Raw genomic sequence first — 19,724 nt, forward strand, 5'->3', positions numbered from 1 at the left:
TACAAGCGTATGAAACAGAGTACAGCCTTTGGTAATGCTAAATCTGTAATCGGTTACGTAATCAATTTAGGACAGTCAAAGCTACGGACACTCGAACCGAACAAAAGTGACTAACGCTAAACGAAGTTACTAGCCTAAAATTAGAAATATCTCAAAAAGGTAATAATGGTGGAAATCTGTAAGATAATGCTTATCTATGCCTTGGCAAACGAAATTTCCACGCTAACGCACTGTGGGGCGTTCTTTACCCGTCTCGAAAATTCATAACTGTTGTAAATTTGAAAACCGATGTAGCGCGACTCACAAATAGCTTACTTACCGGAAAACAAACCTTTCTTTGGAAGCTTTTAATTTTGCACTGTTCTTAAAATATTTGTTTAAAATTAAGGGAGTAATGATCATTATGGACGTTTATAGGTAGGCAATATATTTTCTTTGCACCCCATTAATATGCCAATTAATCAGTTTATTTAGAAATTATTTTTAGGAGATGTTACAAAATTGAGGGCTAAGTCATAAATGACTTATAAGCCCTTTTTTATACATCTTTTATAAATAAACAATTTTTGTGTGGAAATAAAGTACGAACCAATGTGTTAAAAGAACAACGATAAAGCCGTTAGTTATTTAATACTTAAAATAACATTTATGGAATTAAACTTTATTTTCCTTTATTCGTTTAAGATAAATGTTTTAATTTGACGCTTGAAAGCGACTTGTTTTACATTTATATCAGGGTTCATACAGACCTGGAAAACCTTGAAAACCTGGAAATATCTGGGAAATTCCAATTATTAGTAAAACCCAGGGAAATCAGGGAAATTTATGAGGGTTCAGAAAGTTTGCCCCAAGGAATACAAATTTACATCAATACTAGGGATGAACCGATGTATTGGCCTATTTTTCTAACATCGAGATCGGCCAATATCTACTTAAACGAAGCTGATATTGGCCGCTATCGGTATAAAAAAAATATTTTTGTGATAGAAAATATGTATCACGTAAAATGAAAAGAAACCTATTCGGATATGCTCTAAGAAACCTTTTTTAATGGAAAATTATATTAAAATGGTATGACAGTGTACTGAACCGTCTTTTACAATGATTTTATCACATACGCTACTGTTATGATAGATAATTTTGTCAATATCGGTCGATATATCGGCTGTACCCATATCGGTGAATCCCTAATCAATAAGGTTTTTCTTATTAAAGATTGGACTTTATTTCTACTTTTATATTATAATATTGAACCAATTTAACTTAAATGACAACCAAGAAACGAGTTACCCTGTAAATCTTAGTTTTATTTTATCCTGTACCTGGAAAAGTCAGGGAAATATTCGTTAGAAAACCTCAATATATCAGGGAAATCGGGTTGCCAATAGCTGTATGAACTATTTATATCTTATTATCTCGAGAATCTTAATCAGTTTAACACCATTATACATTAGCCAGCTAATTTTTTAACGAATTTTACATTGCGGGAATTTGAAATTGATCTCACCGATCACAATGTAGTCAATACAATGAACCGTTCATATTAAAAAGGCTTAAGGCATTCTTGCAGAACGCTGTAGGATAATTGTAAGGACATAAAGGGAATTTTCGAAACTGACGCAGATTCCAGACCTATGCAATTAGAAGTCAGCCAATTACCGAACCAAATTAACTTTGACAGGAATCCATACCTCTACTTGGAATGTTTATCGCGGCAGATTTTCGTCTCGATGTGGCTGACGGTTTTTTGACGTCACTATGTTAACTTAACAAACAACAACGTGAGAGGGGAGCGCGCGCAGAGGGGATTTTTTTTATCTCGTAGGCGGGGCCAAAGCCGTCAGAGTGATCTTACCACACGCGATACGGCAGGATAAGCATTCCAAGTTGAGGTATGGATTCCTGACTTTCAACATACCCGATAAGTATTTGAAACCCCTATTTTCCTGTAATTTCAATAGAATGTATCTTAGACATTCCTTTATTTTCCAAATAAAACTCTTATAAAATCCTTCAAATCGACTATAAATTTCCTATTTTACCATAATATTTTTGGAGGTTTTCTGTGGTCACCTGGAAATGGCCGACAAAGTATTATCTGATAACCCGAATACGTTCTTGGTATTTTTCTTCCTGACCTTCAGCCTTCAGGGTTGGGATTTATTTTTTTTAAACCCATAAACCGGTTTTGTTTTTTTTTTTGAGTTAAACCAGTTTTTTTAAGTACAGGTTTATTTTTATTTCAATCTATTTTTTTGCTTTTGGTTTAACGGTGCATACATATTTCCAATCAACCAAAATTTAATATAAGTATTATTACAAGTCTCACGTGACCCGAACAAAAGTTTTAGTTTCATTTTTGATTTTGTATAAATTCAGGGTGACCAGGAAAATGCCTCGCAATTGTTTTAGGAAATTTTCAAGTAAATTAAAGGAAAATATAGGGAAAACCCTAAGCAAAATTAAAGAAAAATATAGGGAAAACCCTAAGCAAAATTAAAGGAAAATATAGGGAAAACCCTAAGCAAAATTAAAGGAAAATATAGGGAAAACCCTAAGCTAAATTAAATGAAAATATAGGGAAAACCCTAAGCAAAATTAAAGGAAAATATAGGGAAAACCCTAAGCAAAATTAAAGGAAAATATAGGGAAAACCCTAAGCAAAATTAAAGGAAAATATAGGGAAAACCCTAAGCAAAATTAAAGGAAAATATATTGAAAACCCTAAGCAAAAATACGGATTTTTATCGAAAAACAGTAGATAAAAAAAAGTGAAATATAGGATAAAGAAGGGGACACAACTATATTGTATACGACGGGTTATATACCACGTCCATAGAAAACGTAAGGGGTGAATAGGAAGGTATTGAAAATATAGGAAATGTGGTCACCTTGTTTTGTTTTAGAAATGTAATCATTTCGGTAAGAAAATGTACAAACATTTTGGAATAATTTTTAGTTAATTTAAAAAACCATTGGTTTTTAAGAAAAAACTTGGTTTAAACCATGATTTAAACTATGGTTTGAAACAGTGTGGTTTAAAGCTACCAATCCTGCTGACCTTCTTCCTTGTTTGTCTGCGTGCCGAAATGATTTATACGTGTTGGTTTTGTTTACAGTATTCCAGTTGCGTCAGGACTTGGAGGACAGCAAAGACCGCGCCATGCAGCGGAAGCGTCAGCTGGAAGGGATGCTGGTCGACGGCAAAAGCTTCGAAGAGCGCCGCCGAGAAGTCGAAGGCTGGCTCAACCGCGCGGAGGCCCGCCTGGAAAGGCTGCCCGCCGTCGGGCTCACTCTCGACGTCATCGAGTCGCAACTTAAAGAACACAGGGTATGTACACGCTCCAGTGCGCATTCAGCCTAACGCAGGGTATGTACGCGCTCGAGAATGTATTCAGGCTAACGCAGGGTATGTACGCGCCCGAGAATGTATTCAGGCTAACGCAGGGTATGTACGCGCCCGAGAATGTATTCAGGCTAACGCAGGGTATGTACGCGCCCGAGAATGTATTCAGGCTAACGCAGGGTATGTACGCGCCCGAGAATGTATTCAGGCTAACGCAGGGTATGTACGTGCCCGAGAATGTATTCAGGCTAACGCAGGGTATGTACGCGCCCGAGAATGTATTCAGGCTAACGCAGGGTATGTACGCGCCCGAGAATGTATTCAGGCTAACGCAGGGTATGTACGCGCCCGAGAATGTATTCAGGCTAACGCAGGGTATGTACGCGCCCGAGAATGTATTCAGGCTAACGCAGGGTATGTACGCGCCCGAGAATGTATTCAGGCTAACGCAGGGTATGTACGCGCCCGAGAATGTATTCAGGCTAACACAGGGTATGTACACGCTCCAGAATGTATTCAGGCTAACGCTAATTCCGATAATGTTTTGGAAAATCTTTAAAAAACTCCCCTTGGAAAAAAATGAGAAATCCATTAAATCTTTGAACACTGCTAAATCTTAGAAACATATTTCGTTAGTCGTTTGCTAAACTTTTTCCTAGTGGAAGGCAAAACGCGTGAACTCTAAAACGTGTAATTGCTACCATCTTCAACTACAAATCCGGCATATAAACTTAGACCAAGAAATAAGGGACGGTACACTCAATGGAAAGCGATGTTAGATTAGAGGGACGTCTGACGCCATCGCTGTGGTGGTCACGTTCGGAAATTTACGTACACGTGACGCGAGAGTAGATATACCTCAAACCTCCGCCACCAGAGTACGCGTGGACGTCTTACTATTGGAAAGCGCGGCTTTAACATAATAATCAGCTAATCTACAGTGTTTTACGAGACCTGAAAAAAAGGGAAATTGAAAATTGGTCGGAAAAGTCAGGGAATTTAAAACTGAGCCCCAAAAGTCGGGGAAATTCGTTTCTGAAAGATGTAACCTCGGTCGCCGATTCGACGAAGCTTCAATGTGTACATCGCGTATGAGTCCTAATATTTTCTTGAAACTACCTAATTCCGTAGTTTGGTAGCAAAATCCTAGTTTTTGTGTATATAACGTAGTCCATATACTACTAACAAGGAGACTACCCGAGGTGGTTATCTCCGATTTGGTTCAAACTCGGGTGGTAAGTAGACCTTCGTGTAACTTGAAAATCCCTAAAAGGGTGGACAAAAATGGGCTTTCGTTTTGCCATGGCAACCAAAAATGTTTTTCACAACTTAAAAACTGATTTTCTCTATGGAAATTTACATGGGAAAATCAAAGATTTCATCAATTAGATACATAATTCAGATCATGGCTAAATCTAGTACATTTGGACCAATATACGTAAATTTTGGTAAATATGAGAAAATATACATATATTGGGTAAATACGAGTAATCAGTTTTTAAGTTGTGAAAAACATCTTTGGTTGCCATCGTAAAACGAAAGCCCTTTCTGGTCCACCCTTTTAGGGATTTTCAAGTTACACGAAGGTCTACTTACCACCCGAGTTTGAACCAAATCGGAGATAAACACCTCGGGTAGTCTCCCTGTAAGTCTCCGTGGTGCTCTTTGGTCTCGGTGAAAATGTTCAGATAATTTTATGAAAAATGGTCAAGGAATACCTGGAAAAATTTGTACGAACCCTGATCTAATATCCAAGAAAACGCACAGGTCTAACAAGTAAGTCAACCACGCGAGCCAACAGCTCCCTACACTTTCTATTACCGCTAACCTCAACAAGGTTTATGGGAAGGGAAATCTGAAAAGGCCGGTGGAAACCCCCTCTAACAGCAGCGAGATCAATTACAAACTGAACGCGGAAGGAGTACTTCCGAATTTCCCCTTTACAGCCTATCCTAATGTACGTCGAACAGCAATATTTTAGTAATGATTTTCACTACTCCGCCGTTTATACGCCAAATGGAGTCCAATCCCGCACTGGCTCATTTGTATTTCATTAAACTTCGTTTTCGCTGTGCTCTTATCTCTTTAATTTCGCTCTCACATTTCGGAAACTTTTATCCGCAGTTCGACGCTTATCTCAAATATAGGCCGATAATGAATAATCGAATTTAAGGGAACACCTGATTGCCAGGCGAAAACGCTGCAATGAACGCTAATATCAGAAGTAAATATATCTCTTACTAGATAAGTATTCATCTCGATAACTCACAGATGTTATTCGCTCGAAACGGGTGGTGGAGAGCCCTTCAAGTCGCGCGAGCCAACAGCTCCCTACACTCACTATTACCAAAAGTAGCATAAGACCCAAACGTGTGTCAGAACAGTATAGTAGTTTGTTGCAAAGTAAAAAAGGGAAACGAAGGGGGGTTGGAAAATACGTCATCAAAATCGAGTTACTCCAGCGCCGGGATAATAAATCGAAGAGAGATAATCGCGCCAGACTAAAGTCTAAATATAAAGTTGCTAGTACTATTCCAAATAGTAGGTTTTGTAGTCTATAGTGTGACTAGGTCTCACTAGAAATGATAATAGGCGCGAAGGTACAGCTGACACACTTTTGGGTCTTACGCTACTTTTGCTATTACCGTTAACTCCAGCAATTTTTTTATGGAAAGGGTAAACCGAATAACTCGGGGGAAAACCCCTCTTACCAGTAGGGAGAGAACTCGCGTACTCTACCCAGTGCCTAGCTGAAGCCGCGAACACTGGAATTTGGCGTTCATTGGCGTGAAAATTCGCGTTTCCTTTTTAAAGCCTAAAGGGATACTTGTCTCGTTAAGACAAATGAGCTTCCGCTAATATTGTCCGCTTTTTAGCACTGGAAACCTATTAAATAATGTTAGTCATTTCTGTTATACCCGTTTAATTCCTCGTAGACCTTTTTAAAATATAAATTCCCTTTGTAGAAAATTGCCTTTTCGTATTCACCGAGCCGTAACTCCCCGTGAACGTTCCGAAAAGCGTTTCGAGATGATTTTGGCGATCCCGGCGCAAAGCGTACGAACTGTAGGTATTTTTATTCTCGGGAAAATATCGATTATTTGCAAGTCGCGCGCATCGGGGCTCCCACGTTGAAGTTTCAACCTTGGCGGATTATTCATAGCCGTGCTGACTTTGAAGTTGTGGATCGACTTACGTTACTTCCTTTATTATTATTCTCGGCTTCCCGCGAGACTTTGAACTATGTCGTTCCGGCGTAAGTAACGTAATCTAAGAAGTATGACTCTTATATGGCATTTTAATCAAATCATTGATTGAAATCGCCTACTAGACTTCAATTTATTTATGAAAATGCTCTTCTATTATAAGTAACCGGGGTGTTCTAAATATTTGATTATTCCAAATAATTCGATCGAATACCAAACAGAATAGACCTTGAAAATGTCGCCAATACTCGTTTTTCCTTATCAAATAGTCGAATAGAAAATATTTGGTATTTCAAATAGATGGGTCATTCCATGACAAAACGACCTAGTTTTTTTTTAATTTTAACACCCGACCCCTTTCGATTTCGCCAAAATTTTGTATACAAGGTTTTTTGGGCCTAGGAAAACGATTTTGACAGTTTCATAACGATCGGTTCAGCCGTTTACGAGATACAGCATACGCGTTTTTTCAAAAGTTCGCCTTGACCCCCTAAATGTTTTCTAGTATATCTTATGACATAATTATCGCAAAGTCACATGTAAAACCTCATTTTAAAGACAATGCGCACCCTAATATGAATATTTAATCAGAGTTGTCATTTGACGTAAATGTCATTAAAATCTGGGCCTTTAAATAATTTGACCTTTGACCTTGCCCAGACACCTCAGTCGTAGGTCAACGATTTTAGCATTTTTAAAATTCCCACTATCGAATACATAATAATCACTCAAAATCTCAAAGTAATATTTGTAGTTTTCGAAATATTAATTTTTGAAATTTACCCCACCACACACAAAATGAAATACCAAAACCATTTATTTTTATAGTTTACACACCAATTAATTTTTTATTTACACAAAACAGCTTAAACTTCTTTATACATGGAAAAGGCTTTGGTAATTTTATTTTTATCGTGTTCTTTGATTTGATAGCCTTTCGAATTTGGTAAACCTACAAGAATTTCAATTGCACATAGAACATTTTCACTTGACACCCAACTGCTATCGATCCTTCTGGGCCATGTGTATTTGTCCGAAATACCAGGGGGACGCAAAAAGTTTACAAAGAAGTCTCCAAACTCTTCTGATACTTCCTCAATTAATCCAACGTAAAGTTGGCCTTTGTAGACGCTGGCTACCAAATTTCCCACTTTAAAGTTTTCAGCCTCTTGATTTCGAGTATCTGACAATTCTAAAGTCGAAACCTTAACTGTGGTTAGCGAATCGTCATTAGATAACGGAGAAACCATGATTTCATTTAACGATTTCGGAACGAATTTATGAAACCCTCGAGTTCCTTTTACTGTTATGGCTTTAGAAAACCTTTCTTTTAAAAGTTCCTTTTGTCGCTCAATTTCTTCGTTTTTAACATAGATGAACTTGATATTTTCGAAGTTTGATAGGCAGAAATTAAACATATCTGTTGGAGTCAAAATCTGTCCAGTCACTGGTCGCTGAAGACTGACTCTTGCTGTTTTACGCTTCACTGTTCCGCCAATTCCGTCACAAGGTCCCTTGCCATGAGATGTGGCAAAAAAATGCCATTCAGCGTCCAAACCAAAATCTTGTTTGTGGCAACAGAGATTAGAAAAGTTGTATTTGTTTTTATACTGTCCAGCACATCCATCCGTAAAATAAATTAGCTTTCTAACATTAGGAACATGTGTTTTTATATTTGGAATTAGATAAGTTAAAAAACTGTGAACAGTATTGGTTGTATGTGTTCTGGTATCACTGATAATACAAAAATTTAAGTGGTTAAGTTCTCCGTTTTCGACTACCCTGAAGTAGATTACGAAGGGATGCACTGTCGCTTGAGAATTGTCCCAATGGAACCCTTGTGCTTCGTCTTGAATTACGAAGGAATAGTTCTCCGCAAAATCACCGAGAACAATTACGTCACCAGGTTTTAGAGTTTTTTTGAGGTTTTTAAGATAATTAGATTGCGACTTAGATGTGTAATGATGACGCGTTAGTTCAAGTAGTTTAATGGCCAAAGAGTCGAAAAAGTTTTCAACACTCTCGCTCAAGGTCATGAGCTTTGTGCTGTCAGTTGTCACCCATTGCATGAACTTTATATTTTCAAAATCTTCTAAAAGGTTCGTTAAATATTCATTTTCAAGTAGACCATTTTTCCCAGGACAGTCCTTGCACACCCTCATCATACAATTCCTGTTTTGAGTGTCACACACGGTGAGCGCCATGAAATCGATATCACATTTTGAAGGACAAGGAGACGGTAGAGCTGATATCATTAGCTTGACATTTTGGTGATAGGTGCAGACACACACTGAATGTGTACCTGACGAACCTGCTAATACACACCAAGGTGGTCGTAGATAACAAAATGACGAAAATCCTAACGTCAAATCATGCTCTTCCTTGAATTTGTTATAGAGCTCTCTCAGGTTCAGCAGTACAAGCCTCTTTTGATGATGTTCTTTTTGACCTGTCTCGTGGTTTCTAACTGACACAAACTCCTTTTGTCCAGGTGTCATACGACTGTTATCGTCATTTTCGTAAAATTCAACGACCTTTGATTTAACGTCTTCGGTCAATATTAATCCCTTCGATTGTTTCTCTGGTAGCGAAAGAATTCCTTGACTAGATTTAAGATTCCTGCTTCGTTTGACCATGTATTCTGGTGCTCCAAATTCCTCCATTGTGCGTTGTATTCCAAATGGTGACAAGGTCAGGATCTGAAGCTTTTCGCCGTATGATGTCTTGGAGTTATTGAATTTCTCTCTCAGTTCGTTCAAAATATTCTCATATAATCGATGTTCTTCGAGCTTTCTAAAAACATCGTCCGTAACCATATTATCGTCTGTTTCATCAAGAGAAATTTCCATTGACTCTTCTAATTTGCGTTTCAATGAATTGTTCACAGCGTTTAACTTAGTCCTGCTTAGAATTGTTTTTTGGCGAGATGACAAACCTTCTGTACAAAAGTTAAAAAATATATGTATTTATATATGTATACATATATAAATTCTTTCAAATTGAATATATTTCTTACTTCTTTTAACAGGAGATTCTCCCAAGTTTATTAGAGTTTCGTTAACTGCCACTAAAGCTATAGCTTTGTCGTCTTGCGTCGCATCTCCCGATGAACAAGGTTGACTAAATGAAAAAGAATCGCTTTCTTGTGATTCTTGTGCAGTGTGAACTTCTGAAACGTCCAACTGTATTTGGAGTTCATCCTTTACTTTTTTTCCAGCAGACATAAAACACTGGATGCACAACTTATTTCCAGCGATAACTTCAATTCCTCGTAACTTTAATTTTTTGAACAAATCCAATGAAATAGTTTTTAGTCCACTCTTTCTTTCAGCGTCGTGAGTCCCAAAAGGATTCATACACTTCTTTTGACTCGTTGAATACCTTTTCATAAAAAGTTCTTCATGGTGACGACATATGTTTCTTATTTTGGACAAAGTTATAGCTGTTCGGCTGCTAAGAACTAATTTGTCATCCTCGGACAGATGGATACCAACTGTTTTCGAAAGTGTTTGCAAATGACATTTACTACTGTCTCTCCAAAACGAACAATTTCGATCCATTTCAGGGCTTTGTTCGAGAATATACAGTTAAATAAATTCTATTTCGCTACTCAATTATCGCTGTTAATATATTTAACTACTCAATTATAACTATTATATATTAAAAAGATATTAAAACATTTTTACGTTATTAAAAACGTAATCGATATGGGTTTTCTTGAGATATCTAGCACATTTCCATTTTAGGGTGCAGTAAGATACGCTACAATAATATTGAACGCCAGACTATACTACAGGTAACATGCAAAACTAAAAATAATATGTAAATAACTCAACTTAATTTAAGAATTAGTGTATTTGATATTCTAAACTCAAAATTACCAAAATAATAATATTTTTAATTTATTTAGTAGGTCAACTAGTTTCGTGTATAAAATAGCATTTTCATTAATTTGAGGGGTAAATTTCAAAAATTAATATCTCGAAAACTACAAATATTACTTTGAGATTTTGAGTGATTATTATGTATTCGATAGTGGGAATTTTAAAAATGCTAAAATCGTTGACCTACGACTGAGGTGTCTGGGCAAGGTCAAAGGTCAAATTATTTAAAGGCCCAGATTTTAATGACATTTACGTCAAATGACAACTCTGATTAAATATTCATATTAGGGTGCGCATTGTCTTTAAAATGAGGTATTACATGTGATTTTGCGATAATTATGTCTTAAGATATAGTAGAAAACATTTAGGGGGTCAAGGCGTACTTTTGAAAAAACGCGTATGCTGTATCTCGTAAACGGCTGAACCGATCGTTATGAAACTGTCAAAATCGTTTTCCTAGGCCCAAAAAACCCTGTATACAAAATTTGGGCAAAATCGAAAGGGGTCGGGTGTTCTGTGGCAGGCGTTTTGTCATGGAATGACCCAGGTTGCAAAACTGGTCGAATAACGTCGTTTTTTTATTGAGTTTTAGTTAATAAGTCTTGTCTTGTTTTGGACTATCCGAGAACACCATTTGAAGTAAATCTAAAATGAACTGTAAAACAACTTTATTTGGTATTTGATCTGTTAACTGACCGTGTTTTTAAATTTAAAAATATTTGATAAAACTTTTCGATGTTTTAAATATTTGATTTAGTATTTGACGTGGCTGTAAAACGAATATTCGATTATTTTCTAAAAAAATTGTATTTGCACACCTCTACAAGTAACTAAATAGCTATGGCATGGCAAGTGCAGCTTCGACCCTGATTTAAATAGTATTAAAAGTATATGAAATTTAGAGAAAATTTAATTTACAATTTGTAATTAATTTTATTTAATATTAATAAAAAAATTATTAAGAAAAAGTCTTTATGTTTACAAATCAATAAAATTAAAAAACAATTAAAATAAATCAAAAGGAAATTAAATCGATCTTTTAGTTTTTTGTCAAATCAAAAAATTCTGTTACCATTTTTTTTAGTCACTAACAAATAGGGTTGTTAATTTTCCGGAAAAATAAAATGCGGAAAAATTTTCCGCAAATCGGAAAAAAAAATTTAAACATAAATTACTTTTCAAGGGTTTTTAATGTTTTAAACTTTTTATCGATTTAAAATGACTAATATCAGTAAACATACTACAAAACATTAATAGTGTTACATTTCAACCAGTTTAAACTAGTCTGTAGGTTTAGTTTTACTTTTAGATTAGGAAAATTGAGGTGAAAATGCCGCTTTATTTAAATTTGCAAACAATATATTAGACAAATCATGGAATGAAAACGTTTTTAATATTTTTCGGAAAAATATGGAAAATTTTCCGGAAAAAAGGCCTCGGTAATTTTCCGGAAAATTTTCCGAGCGGGAAATTTTCCGACTTACAACACTACTAACAAATAAGTAGAAGATTTATCCAAATTCGTAACGCGGAAAGTTACTAACCTTTGTGAATTTATTTTTCTAATTAGATTGTCAAATTCAAATTCAAACCGATTATTAAGACATATTAAGCGTAAGAGTTATTTTTCAAAGCGTTTCAATTTCTACTAAGCCTTAGCCTCATACGGTAACCAAGCGAGCGGAGGAGCCTACACTTTAAGAACTTAACGACTTGGCGCTTTTTCGATATTATTGGGTCCCACGAATTGTGGGTTGCTTAATGGGCCACGATGTGCAAAAACTGGTGGCTTTACCGGGGAGGAAGGGTCCGGCTCTCGTGGTGGCGCACTGGGAGATGTTAGCCGTTGTCAAATGGTCCTATCTCCACCTCCGACTTCGGTCAGGTAGGGGCTGGGAACTGGGCTTCGGCTCAGGCTAACGGAGAGGGCCCATGGGCATACTGGCCGCCTCGGTGGAATTGGTAGCCCGCTGTGGGGCGGCGGGTATCCGGTGCCAATTTTGGCGGTTTACGATGGGTCGCAGTGTGCACTCTACCTATATAGGTAGGGTGTTGGCTGGAGATGCTAGAGCATCCACTCTCTATCCCTCGGCTGTGCGCGAAGTGGCCGACCCATTGCGGCGCCTTTCGCTGGGCTGGGCGGCTCGCGTTGAAGGTGAGACCATGTGGTCAGAAATTTATATACCGGTGCTCCAAGCGATCAAACATCCTACTACACTGGTCGTCTCATCAGAATGCCAAACGCCAGCGTCCACAAGCCCGGACAGATGACAGATCCAGCATGGGTAGTAGTACCCTACTACCGATGGTCTCACCCTCGACGCGAGCCACTCATCCCGACCAAAGGCGATCGCGGTAGTAGGGTTATCTCGCTGCCACGGCTGTTTGTGTCCGGTCTGTGGATGCTGGCGTACGGCATAATGATGAAGACCTCCGCTGATAAGGATATAATTCCAGCTGCACCGGACTGGAAATCTGATAACATGTTACGAATTGGGGTTTGTAAATGAATTAGGCCAACGAGGCATACTTACGGAACTTATTATTATTACTTATGGCTCTACGAAGGGAGAGAGCATTCCAGGCGTCTTGAGCGTTTCTGCTTTCCTCCGGGGTATATGGCAAGCGCAGATGAAAAGGCCAAAAGCTACACGCTTCTCTTCTTCACTTCAAAGAATTTCGGAAACTTTTTATTCTCACTCAAGGCCTGTTCGCACCAAAAAACATTCCCGCTTAGCCAAAAATATTTCAATAGAAATTTTTTCTTACTCATCGTTTTGATAGAATTAAAATATTACACTTGCCCACCCTCCACCCTCTTTCTAATGTAAAAAGGCATTATGAAGTCGAAGGGGTAATTGTTTTACGAATTACGATTATATGCTTTTAAGTTTTTAAATATTAGTTAGATTTTAAATATTACTATCAATTTTTAAATATTAGTCAGATTTTAAATATTACAGTCAGATTTTAAATATTACTATCAGTTTTTAATTATTACAGCTATTTTTTAAATATTACAGTCAGTGTGATGCTCAATTTTTATTGAAAGTTTAAAATTTTAAAAATTATAGTATTACTCATTCTAGGATATGCTCCCACAATCAGTCACACACTCCTACGTATCCACATACGCAATCTATTATGTTTCTGTAGAACCTTCTTTCTCACATTGACTGTTAAAATTTAACTCAAAATTCTTTATATTTTTCCCATCAGCCTTTCTCTAAGTTTCATCTTAAAGGTAGCCATGAGCCCAACCATTTACGGAAAGTATTCTTGTTCCTTCGTAACGGGCTGCGTTCAGTAACTCTTATTTTTAAGACCCTTCGCGTTATACCAGAAGTAACTGAACTGAAGTTATCAGACTGCTATACTCCCCATGTTGTAGGCGTTTTCCTTATGAAGTTACATTTTGACCTCGAATTTGAAATTTTGCCCGCTCCTAGGCCGAAAAAAAACGTTTTTGTTTTTATGAAACCATTTTTTATACATTGAAATAGCTATACCCACAATTCCCAAGTGCAATCGTAAGGAAAACGCCCTCCGATTCTGAGCGCTATTTCGATAACTTTAGTTCATTTACTTCTGGTTATACTAATTCCCATCTCTGGTCCAAGCTCATTTCATTAGTGTTATATTTTTTGTTGTAAGATTGAGTTTCGCGGGTGTAGAAATGTGTTTCCATTATAGCTTGAAATCTCTCTCTCTAAGTGTTTGCGCGCGGCACGTGTTTTCTTCGTCGTGCGCAAAAATCCGCAATTCTCTCTCTCTATACCAATCGATCGTCAATTCCTTTTGCGTGAAAGCGCCAATGGTAGACGCTCCTCTCGTCGCTTCGTTAAAAGTGCCTCTGGGCCAAAGCATGCTCACCACGTGGGAACATGTGGCAACTACCTGGTTTCGTTACCGCTTTCCAACGTTTGTCTTTTCGGATTCGCTTCTACAATTATTCTACAGCCAATAATTCTACTCTGCTCCGACTCTTCAGGTATATCCTTAACCTTGGAGCCGATCCAATCACTAGCTTTCGGTTTTGAGTTCAACATTTTCCCAATTAAAAACCATTTGAACCAAACTAGGCCGCCAGATTTAATGGCTTTAAAAGTCGCTTGATGACTTAGGCCTAAGGTAGTGCCTTGGATATTAGCCTAGCTGATTATTATTAATATTATTAGGCTGTTGCGCCAAAATTAAAAGAGATCTCCGGCCATTTGAAAAACCAGACCGTAAAAGGACCGTATTAAGAGTAGCATATATAATTAGCGAATAAGTAGATTAGTCCATTATGAAAAGGGATAATAAAGCTAAACCCTAAACAAATTTGAAGAAATTTAAAAACCTACTAATAGCTCGTACCGATAGGTCTTCGAGCGAACAAAAAGTCGCGAAACTCGGACCAAATAGATCTTCGAGTGAAAAACTAAATTAAATTAAATAAAGAGTAGCATATGCCTATAATTTCAGAAACGTATCAACATTGTGTGACAATTTATCAAGAAACTAAGCCAATTCTTTATTTTCCCCGTAGCTTCTTCAAGCGGAATTGAACCAGTGGCGAATGGCCATGGAGAGCATGATGCGAGTGGCCCACAAGATGGCGGCTGAGAACCCACACGACGACGCTTCCAGGATCCGACAGTTGGCCGACCAGGTCAATCAAAGGTTCAACAATCTCTCGCAAAGGTTTGATGATTGTTTTTAATGGGAATACAAACCGCATCCACTCCCTTATTCTCGAGTATAAAAAGAACTCGTATCGAAAACCGTTCGTGGGCCCCACTTGGCGTCTGTTCTGGATGAAACTAACCACATTGCGCTCTCGCTCTCTCTAAAAAAATCACGGTTATTCCCGGCTTAAGTTACGCTACCTCGTATAACGTTGAACCATAAGTCTATAATAATGTTCCGTAAGGGCGTCATTTAGTCGAAATATTTACTGATAGCTATGTGTGGAACTTGGACGTTGGTGCTCCTCAAAATGCAAAAACACTTCTTCCCATCCCTCTGCCGACTAAAACGTGATTTGTGTCTACTGTTTTTTAAACATGGCCGTTCCTTGTGAGACATTCGCACTGTCAAACTTTTAAACATCCATTTAGGGTTTGTTCTATTGGCTGAAATTAGAAGTCATTTAGACCACAGATAAACCGCACTCTCAAGACCACCTAAACAGGGTTCGTACACGACCTGGAAAAGTCAGGAAATTTTAAAACTTTCAAAAAGGTCAGGGAAAAGTCATGGAATTTGAAAATGATTCAAAAAGGTGAGGGAAAAGTGAGGGAATTTGAAAATTATTCCAAAATTAAGGTCAGGGAAAAGTCAAGGAATTTTAAAATGGTCCAAAAAAGTAAGGGAATTTTAAAATTATCCCAAAGAATCAGACAAATAAATTAGTGAAAGATGTATTAAAATTACATAATAAATATTTTTCAAGATTTTACCATAAACCATTCATTTGATTAGGGAAAACCGGGAAATGTCAGGGAATTTCATTCCGAATATTTTGTACGAACCCTGCTAAATCGTGTTGTCATATAATTAACTTTCAATAAATATTTAACATTTTTAAGATAGGGAACTAACACACTTACGGAACGTTATTATAGACTTGTGGTAAAAGCGATAGAAGCAGATTTTTCTGCCGAATATGAACGCCGTGATATGAATATTTTTAGCCGTCGAGAAATTAATATTTTACCTTGGATGACATTCTCCGTATGGTTTTTGGAGAGTGTTCGCGCTACTTGAGAGCAAAAGCCAAGCGACTCAAGATACGAGGCTTTTCCAAAAAAATCGAAAGACGCTTTTTAAAAAATCATTTTATTTAAATCGCCAATTATTGTATTTATGGAAATATACAAAATAACATTTTGTAACAATGCCGAATCTGAGCTTATGTAAATGGCAAGTAGTAATTAAGATTCTAGTGCGTAAGTTAATCAGTTTGCCATTAACTAAACCGATTTAAATCGAAGGACTCAATTTATATAATCACAATATTAATTCACAATAAGAATCCTCTACATTATTTTTGTGCCCTTTTGTAACCTTTATTAGTAACCCGGTCACCTCGTTAAAGGCCTTAAACGTCGCTAGATGACTTGGGTCTAAGGTGTTGCCTTTAGTAATAGCCTAGCTGATTATTAGCTTTTTTCTATTCTATTATAATTACTTTATTGAAATAAAAATAAATGAAATCGGAGACTTTTAGACTTACAGTACCTTTGCTCTCAGGTGGCAGTTTACGATCTATCGGTATAGGTTCTCAAACCAGATTCGAAGGTCAAACGAGATTAGCGGATTTCGGGGTGACCCATAAAGATGACGTATATTTCAATATAAAAATAAGTCTTAACAGAGAATTTATATTAACTTCGCCGATTTTAAATTAAATATACAAGGTATATCTCGTTAACTGAAATTAAAAAGATCGTAACTTGGTTTCGAACAGATTTTAACTGTTCTATAATTGCACCTGTTTTTTTCTTACTCACAATAGATTTCGCGGTATTTGTAGAGTAACAGCAAGATTATGTACACTTGTTGTTTAATAATATAAAAAATATTGTACCTCTGTATATAGTTATGTAGTTATTTGTTTCAAAAAGTAGCTTAATTTTCGAGTAATTGAATGTTACAATATTGCTTGGAAAAAGTACATGCATTATATTGTAACTTGAAGTTACAATATTATTGGTTCGTATAAAGAAGATTAATTTTACAGTAACTTGAAGTTACGATATTTATTTAAAAAGTAGATTGATTTTATAGTAACTTGGAAGTTACGATATTATTTATTAGTAAAAAATAGATAAATTAGTAACTTCGAGCTACGAAGTTTTTAAATTTCCCAGTTTAAATATGGTAACTCGACCAAGAGCAAAAACCGAGCGAGTCTATGAATTCATTTTTTTGAGGAAAAAAGTGTTATACGCAGAATTATAACAATAATTAACTATTAAGGAAAATATACCAAACATACTGGGTGGTTCTTTTTTATAATTTACATTTGTTCTTAGGTATTGCAACTGGTTTTCTTGGGATATTTTAAAAAATAATTGGAAATTGTTTATTAGCACTTTTAAAAAATTAAAACGACTCTTGAAAAGTCTTCAAAATAAGACTTTCTCTAAAAGCTACGATGTTTTTAAACTCGGGTAACGGTAAATTTGAGCCGCCGTTGGAACCGGCTTTAGTAATTACCCCTGGGAAATAATTTTCGTTTAATAGCGGATAACTGCTAAATTAACATGCCCCCCCCCCCTTTAATTTCTGTCACGAGATTGGCCTTATCGGCTGGAATCGGATTCTCGTTTTTAACGTTTAACGGGGTGAACGCGTGGTTGTCGAATGTTTGAAGCGATAGAATGTTGTACTGTTGCTTCCTAAAATCCCTGGCGACTGATGGCGAATGCGCACCCCGCTCTTCTTCCAGCATTCAGAACCGAGGACGGGCGCTGCAAAATGCCCTCAACTCGCTGCAGCAGCTGGACAAAGCGCTGGACCGATTTTTGGCCTGGCTGTCCGAGTCCGAGTCCACTTTGGAGATGCTGGAGTGCGAAGCCGAGAAGTTCACTCCCAGGGACGACTGCTCCAGGAGTCGAGGCTGCCAAGACCAGCTCAAAGTAGGTTTCGTTCGTTCATTATCCCACCTTATTCGATTTACCAGGGAGTTATTGTATGGGATACAGAATCGTCGCGTATACGTATTATTTACCAACATTATCAAGAACGTATTTAAGTTGCTGAGAGCGCTTTACGTTACGAGGGTTGTAGAAAGAGTGTTCGATCACTTAGCAATTCTACCATAGGAGAGTTTGGCTAAAGAAAAAGTGGCAAATAGATGGCGCGCCCGACACTGTGTAGCCCCTTCAGATAGTTATGGGCGTTCCCCCAATACATAGAAGTACTGAGGTGCAGCCTAATTTGTAGGAGATAGCGGGAAATTGAAATTTTACAAGCTAACTGGGATTGTTTTCATAAAAATATATAATAACAACCCAATCAATCAGACCAGAGCAGATCAAAAATAATTAATAGAAAAATATATAATAACAACCCAATCAATCAGACCAGAGCAGATCAAAAATAATTAATAGAAAAATATATAATAACAACCCAATCAATCAGACCAGAGCAGATCAAAAATAATTAATAGAAAAATATATAATAACAACCCAATCAATCAGACCAGAGCAGATCAAAAATAATTAATAGAAAAATATATAATAACAACCCAATCAATCAGACCAGAGCAGATCAAAAATAATTAATAGAAAAATATATAATAACAACCCAATCAATCAGACCAGAGCAGATCAAAAATAATTAATAGAAAAATATATAATAACAACCCAATCAATCAGACCAGAGCAGATCAAAAATAATTAATAGAAAAATATATAATAACAACCCAATCAATCAGACCAGAGCAGATCAAAAATAATTAATAGAAAAATATATAATAACAACCCAATCAATCAGACCAGAGCAGATCAAAAATAATTAATAGAAAAATATATAATAACAACCCAATCAATCAGACCAGAGCAGATCAAAAATAATTAATAGAAAAATATATAATAACAACCCAATCAATCAGACCAGAGCAGATCAAAAATAATTAATAGAAAAATATATAATAACAACCCAATCAATCAGACCAGAGCAGATCAAAAATAATTAATAGAAAAATATATAATAACAACCCAATCAATCAGACCAGAGCAGATCAAAAATAATTAATAGAAAAATATATAATAACAACCCAATCAATCAGACCAGAGCAGATCAAAAATAATTAATAGAAAAATATATAATAACAACCCAATCAATCAGACCAGAGCAGATCAAAAATAATTAATAGAAAAATATATAATAACAACCCAATCAATCAGACCAGAGCAGATCAAAAATAATTAATAGAAAAATATATAATAACAACCCAATCAATCAGACCAGAGCAGATCAAAAATAATTAATAGAAAAATATATATTAACAACCCAATCAATCAGACCAGAGCAGATCAAAAATAATTAATAGAAACATATATAATAACAACCCAATCAATCAGACCAGAGCAGATCAAAAATAATTAATAGAAAAATATATAATAACAACCCAAACTAAGCTCCTCCGTCAAAGCACAATTTTCCCAATGGTATCATGCCATCTACTAAGATTATTTTCATTTATCTTTTGAGAAAATGTGTATAAGCAAAGGTCTACCATAGGGGCCCATGGTAACGGCGTTGTCATTGAGAGAAGAAAATTAACGTACGACG

At 36.5% G+C, this 19,724-nt stretch overlaps 1 protein-coding gene across 5 annotated transcripts in view; it reads left to right on the top strand.

Moving 5' to 3' along the window:
- The window catches only part of Dys (Dystrophin), a 168,895-nt gene that overhangs the window by 112,393 nt on the left and 36,778 nt on the right, over positions 1 to 19,724 (top strand). For all 5 annotated transcript variants that reach the window (XM_090156585.1, XM_090156586.1, XM_090156588.1 and 2 more), the window contains 3 exons: positions 3,120 to 3,331; positions 14,968 to 15,122; positions 17,875 to 18,064. In XM_090156585.1, the coding sequence (XP_090012711.1) occupies positions 3,120 to 3,331; positions 14,968 to 15,122; positions 17,875 to 18,064 (557 nt within the window). The remainder of the gene's footprint in view (positions 1 to 3,119; positions 3,332 to 14,967; positions 15,123 to 17,874; positions 18,065 to 19,724) is intronic.

This window comes from Leiobunum rupestre, chromosome 8 (assembly GCF_980474605.1).
Source record: "Leiobunum rupestre chromosome 8, qqLeiRupe1.1.hap1, whole genome shotgun sequence".
Lineage (NCBI taxonomy): Eukaryota > Metazoa > Arthropoda > Arachnida > Opiliones > Sclerosomatidae > Leiobunum > Leiobunum rupestre.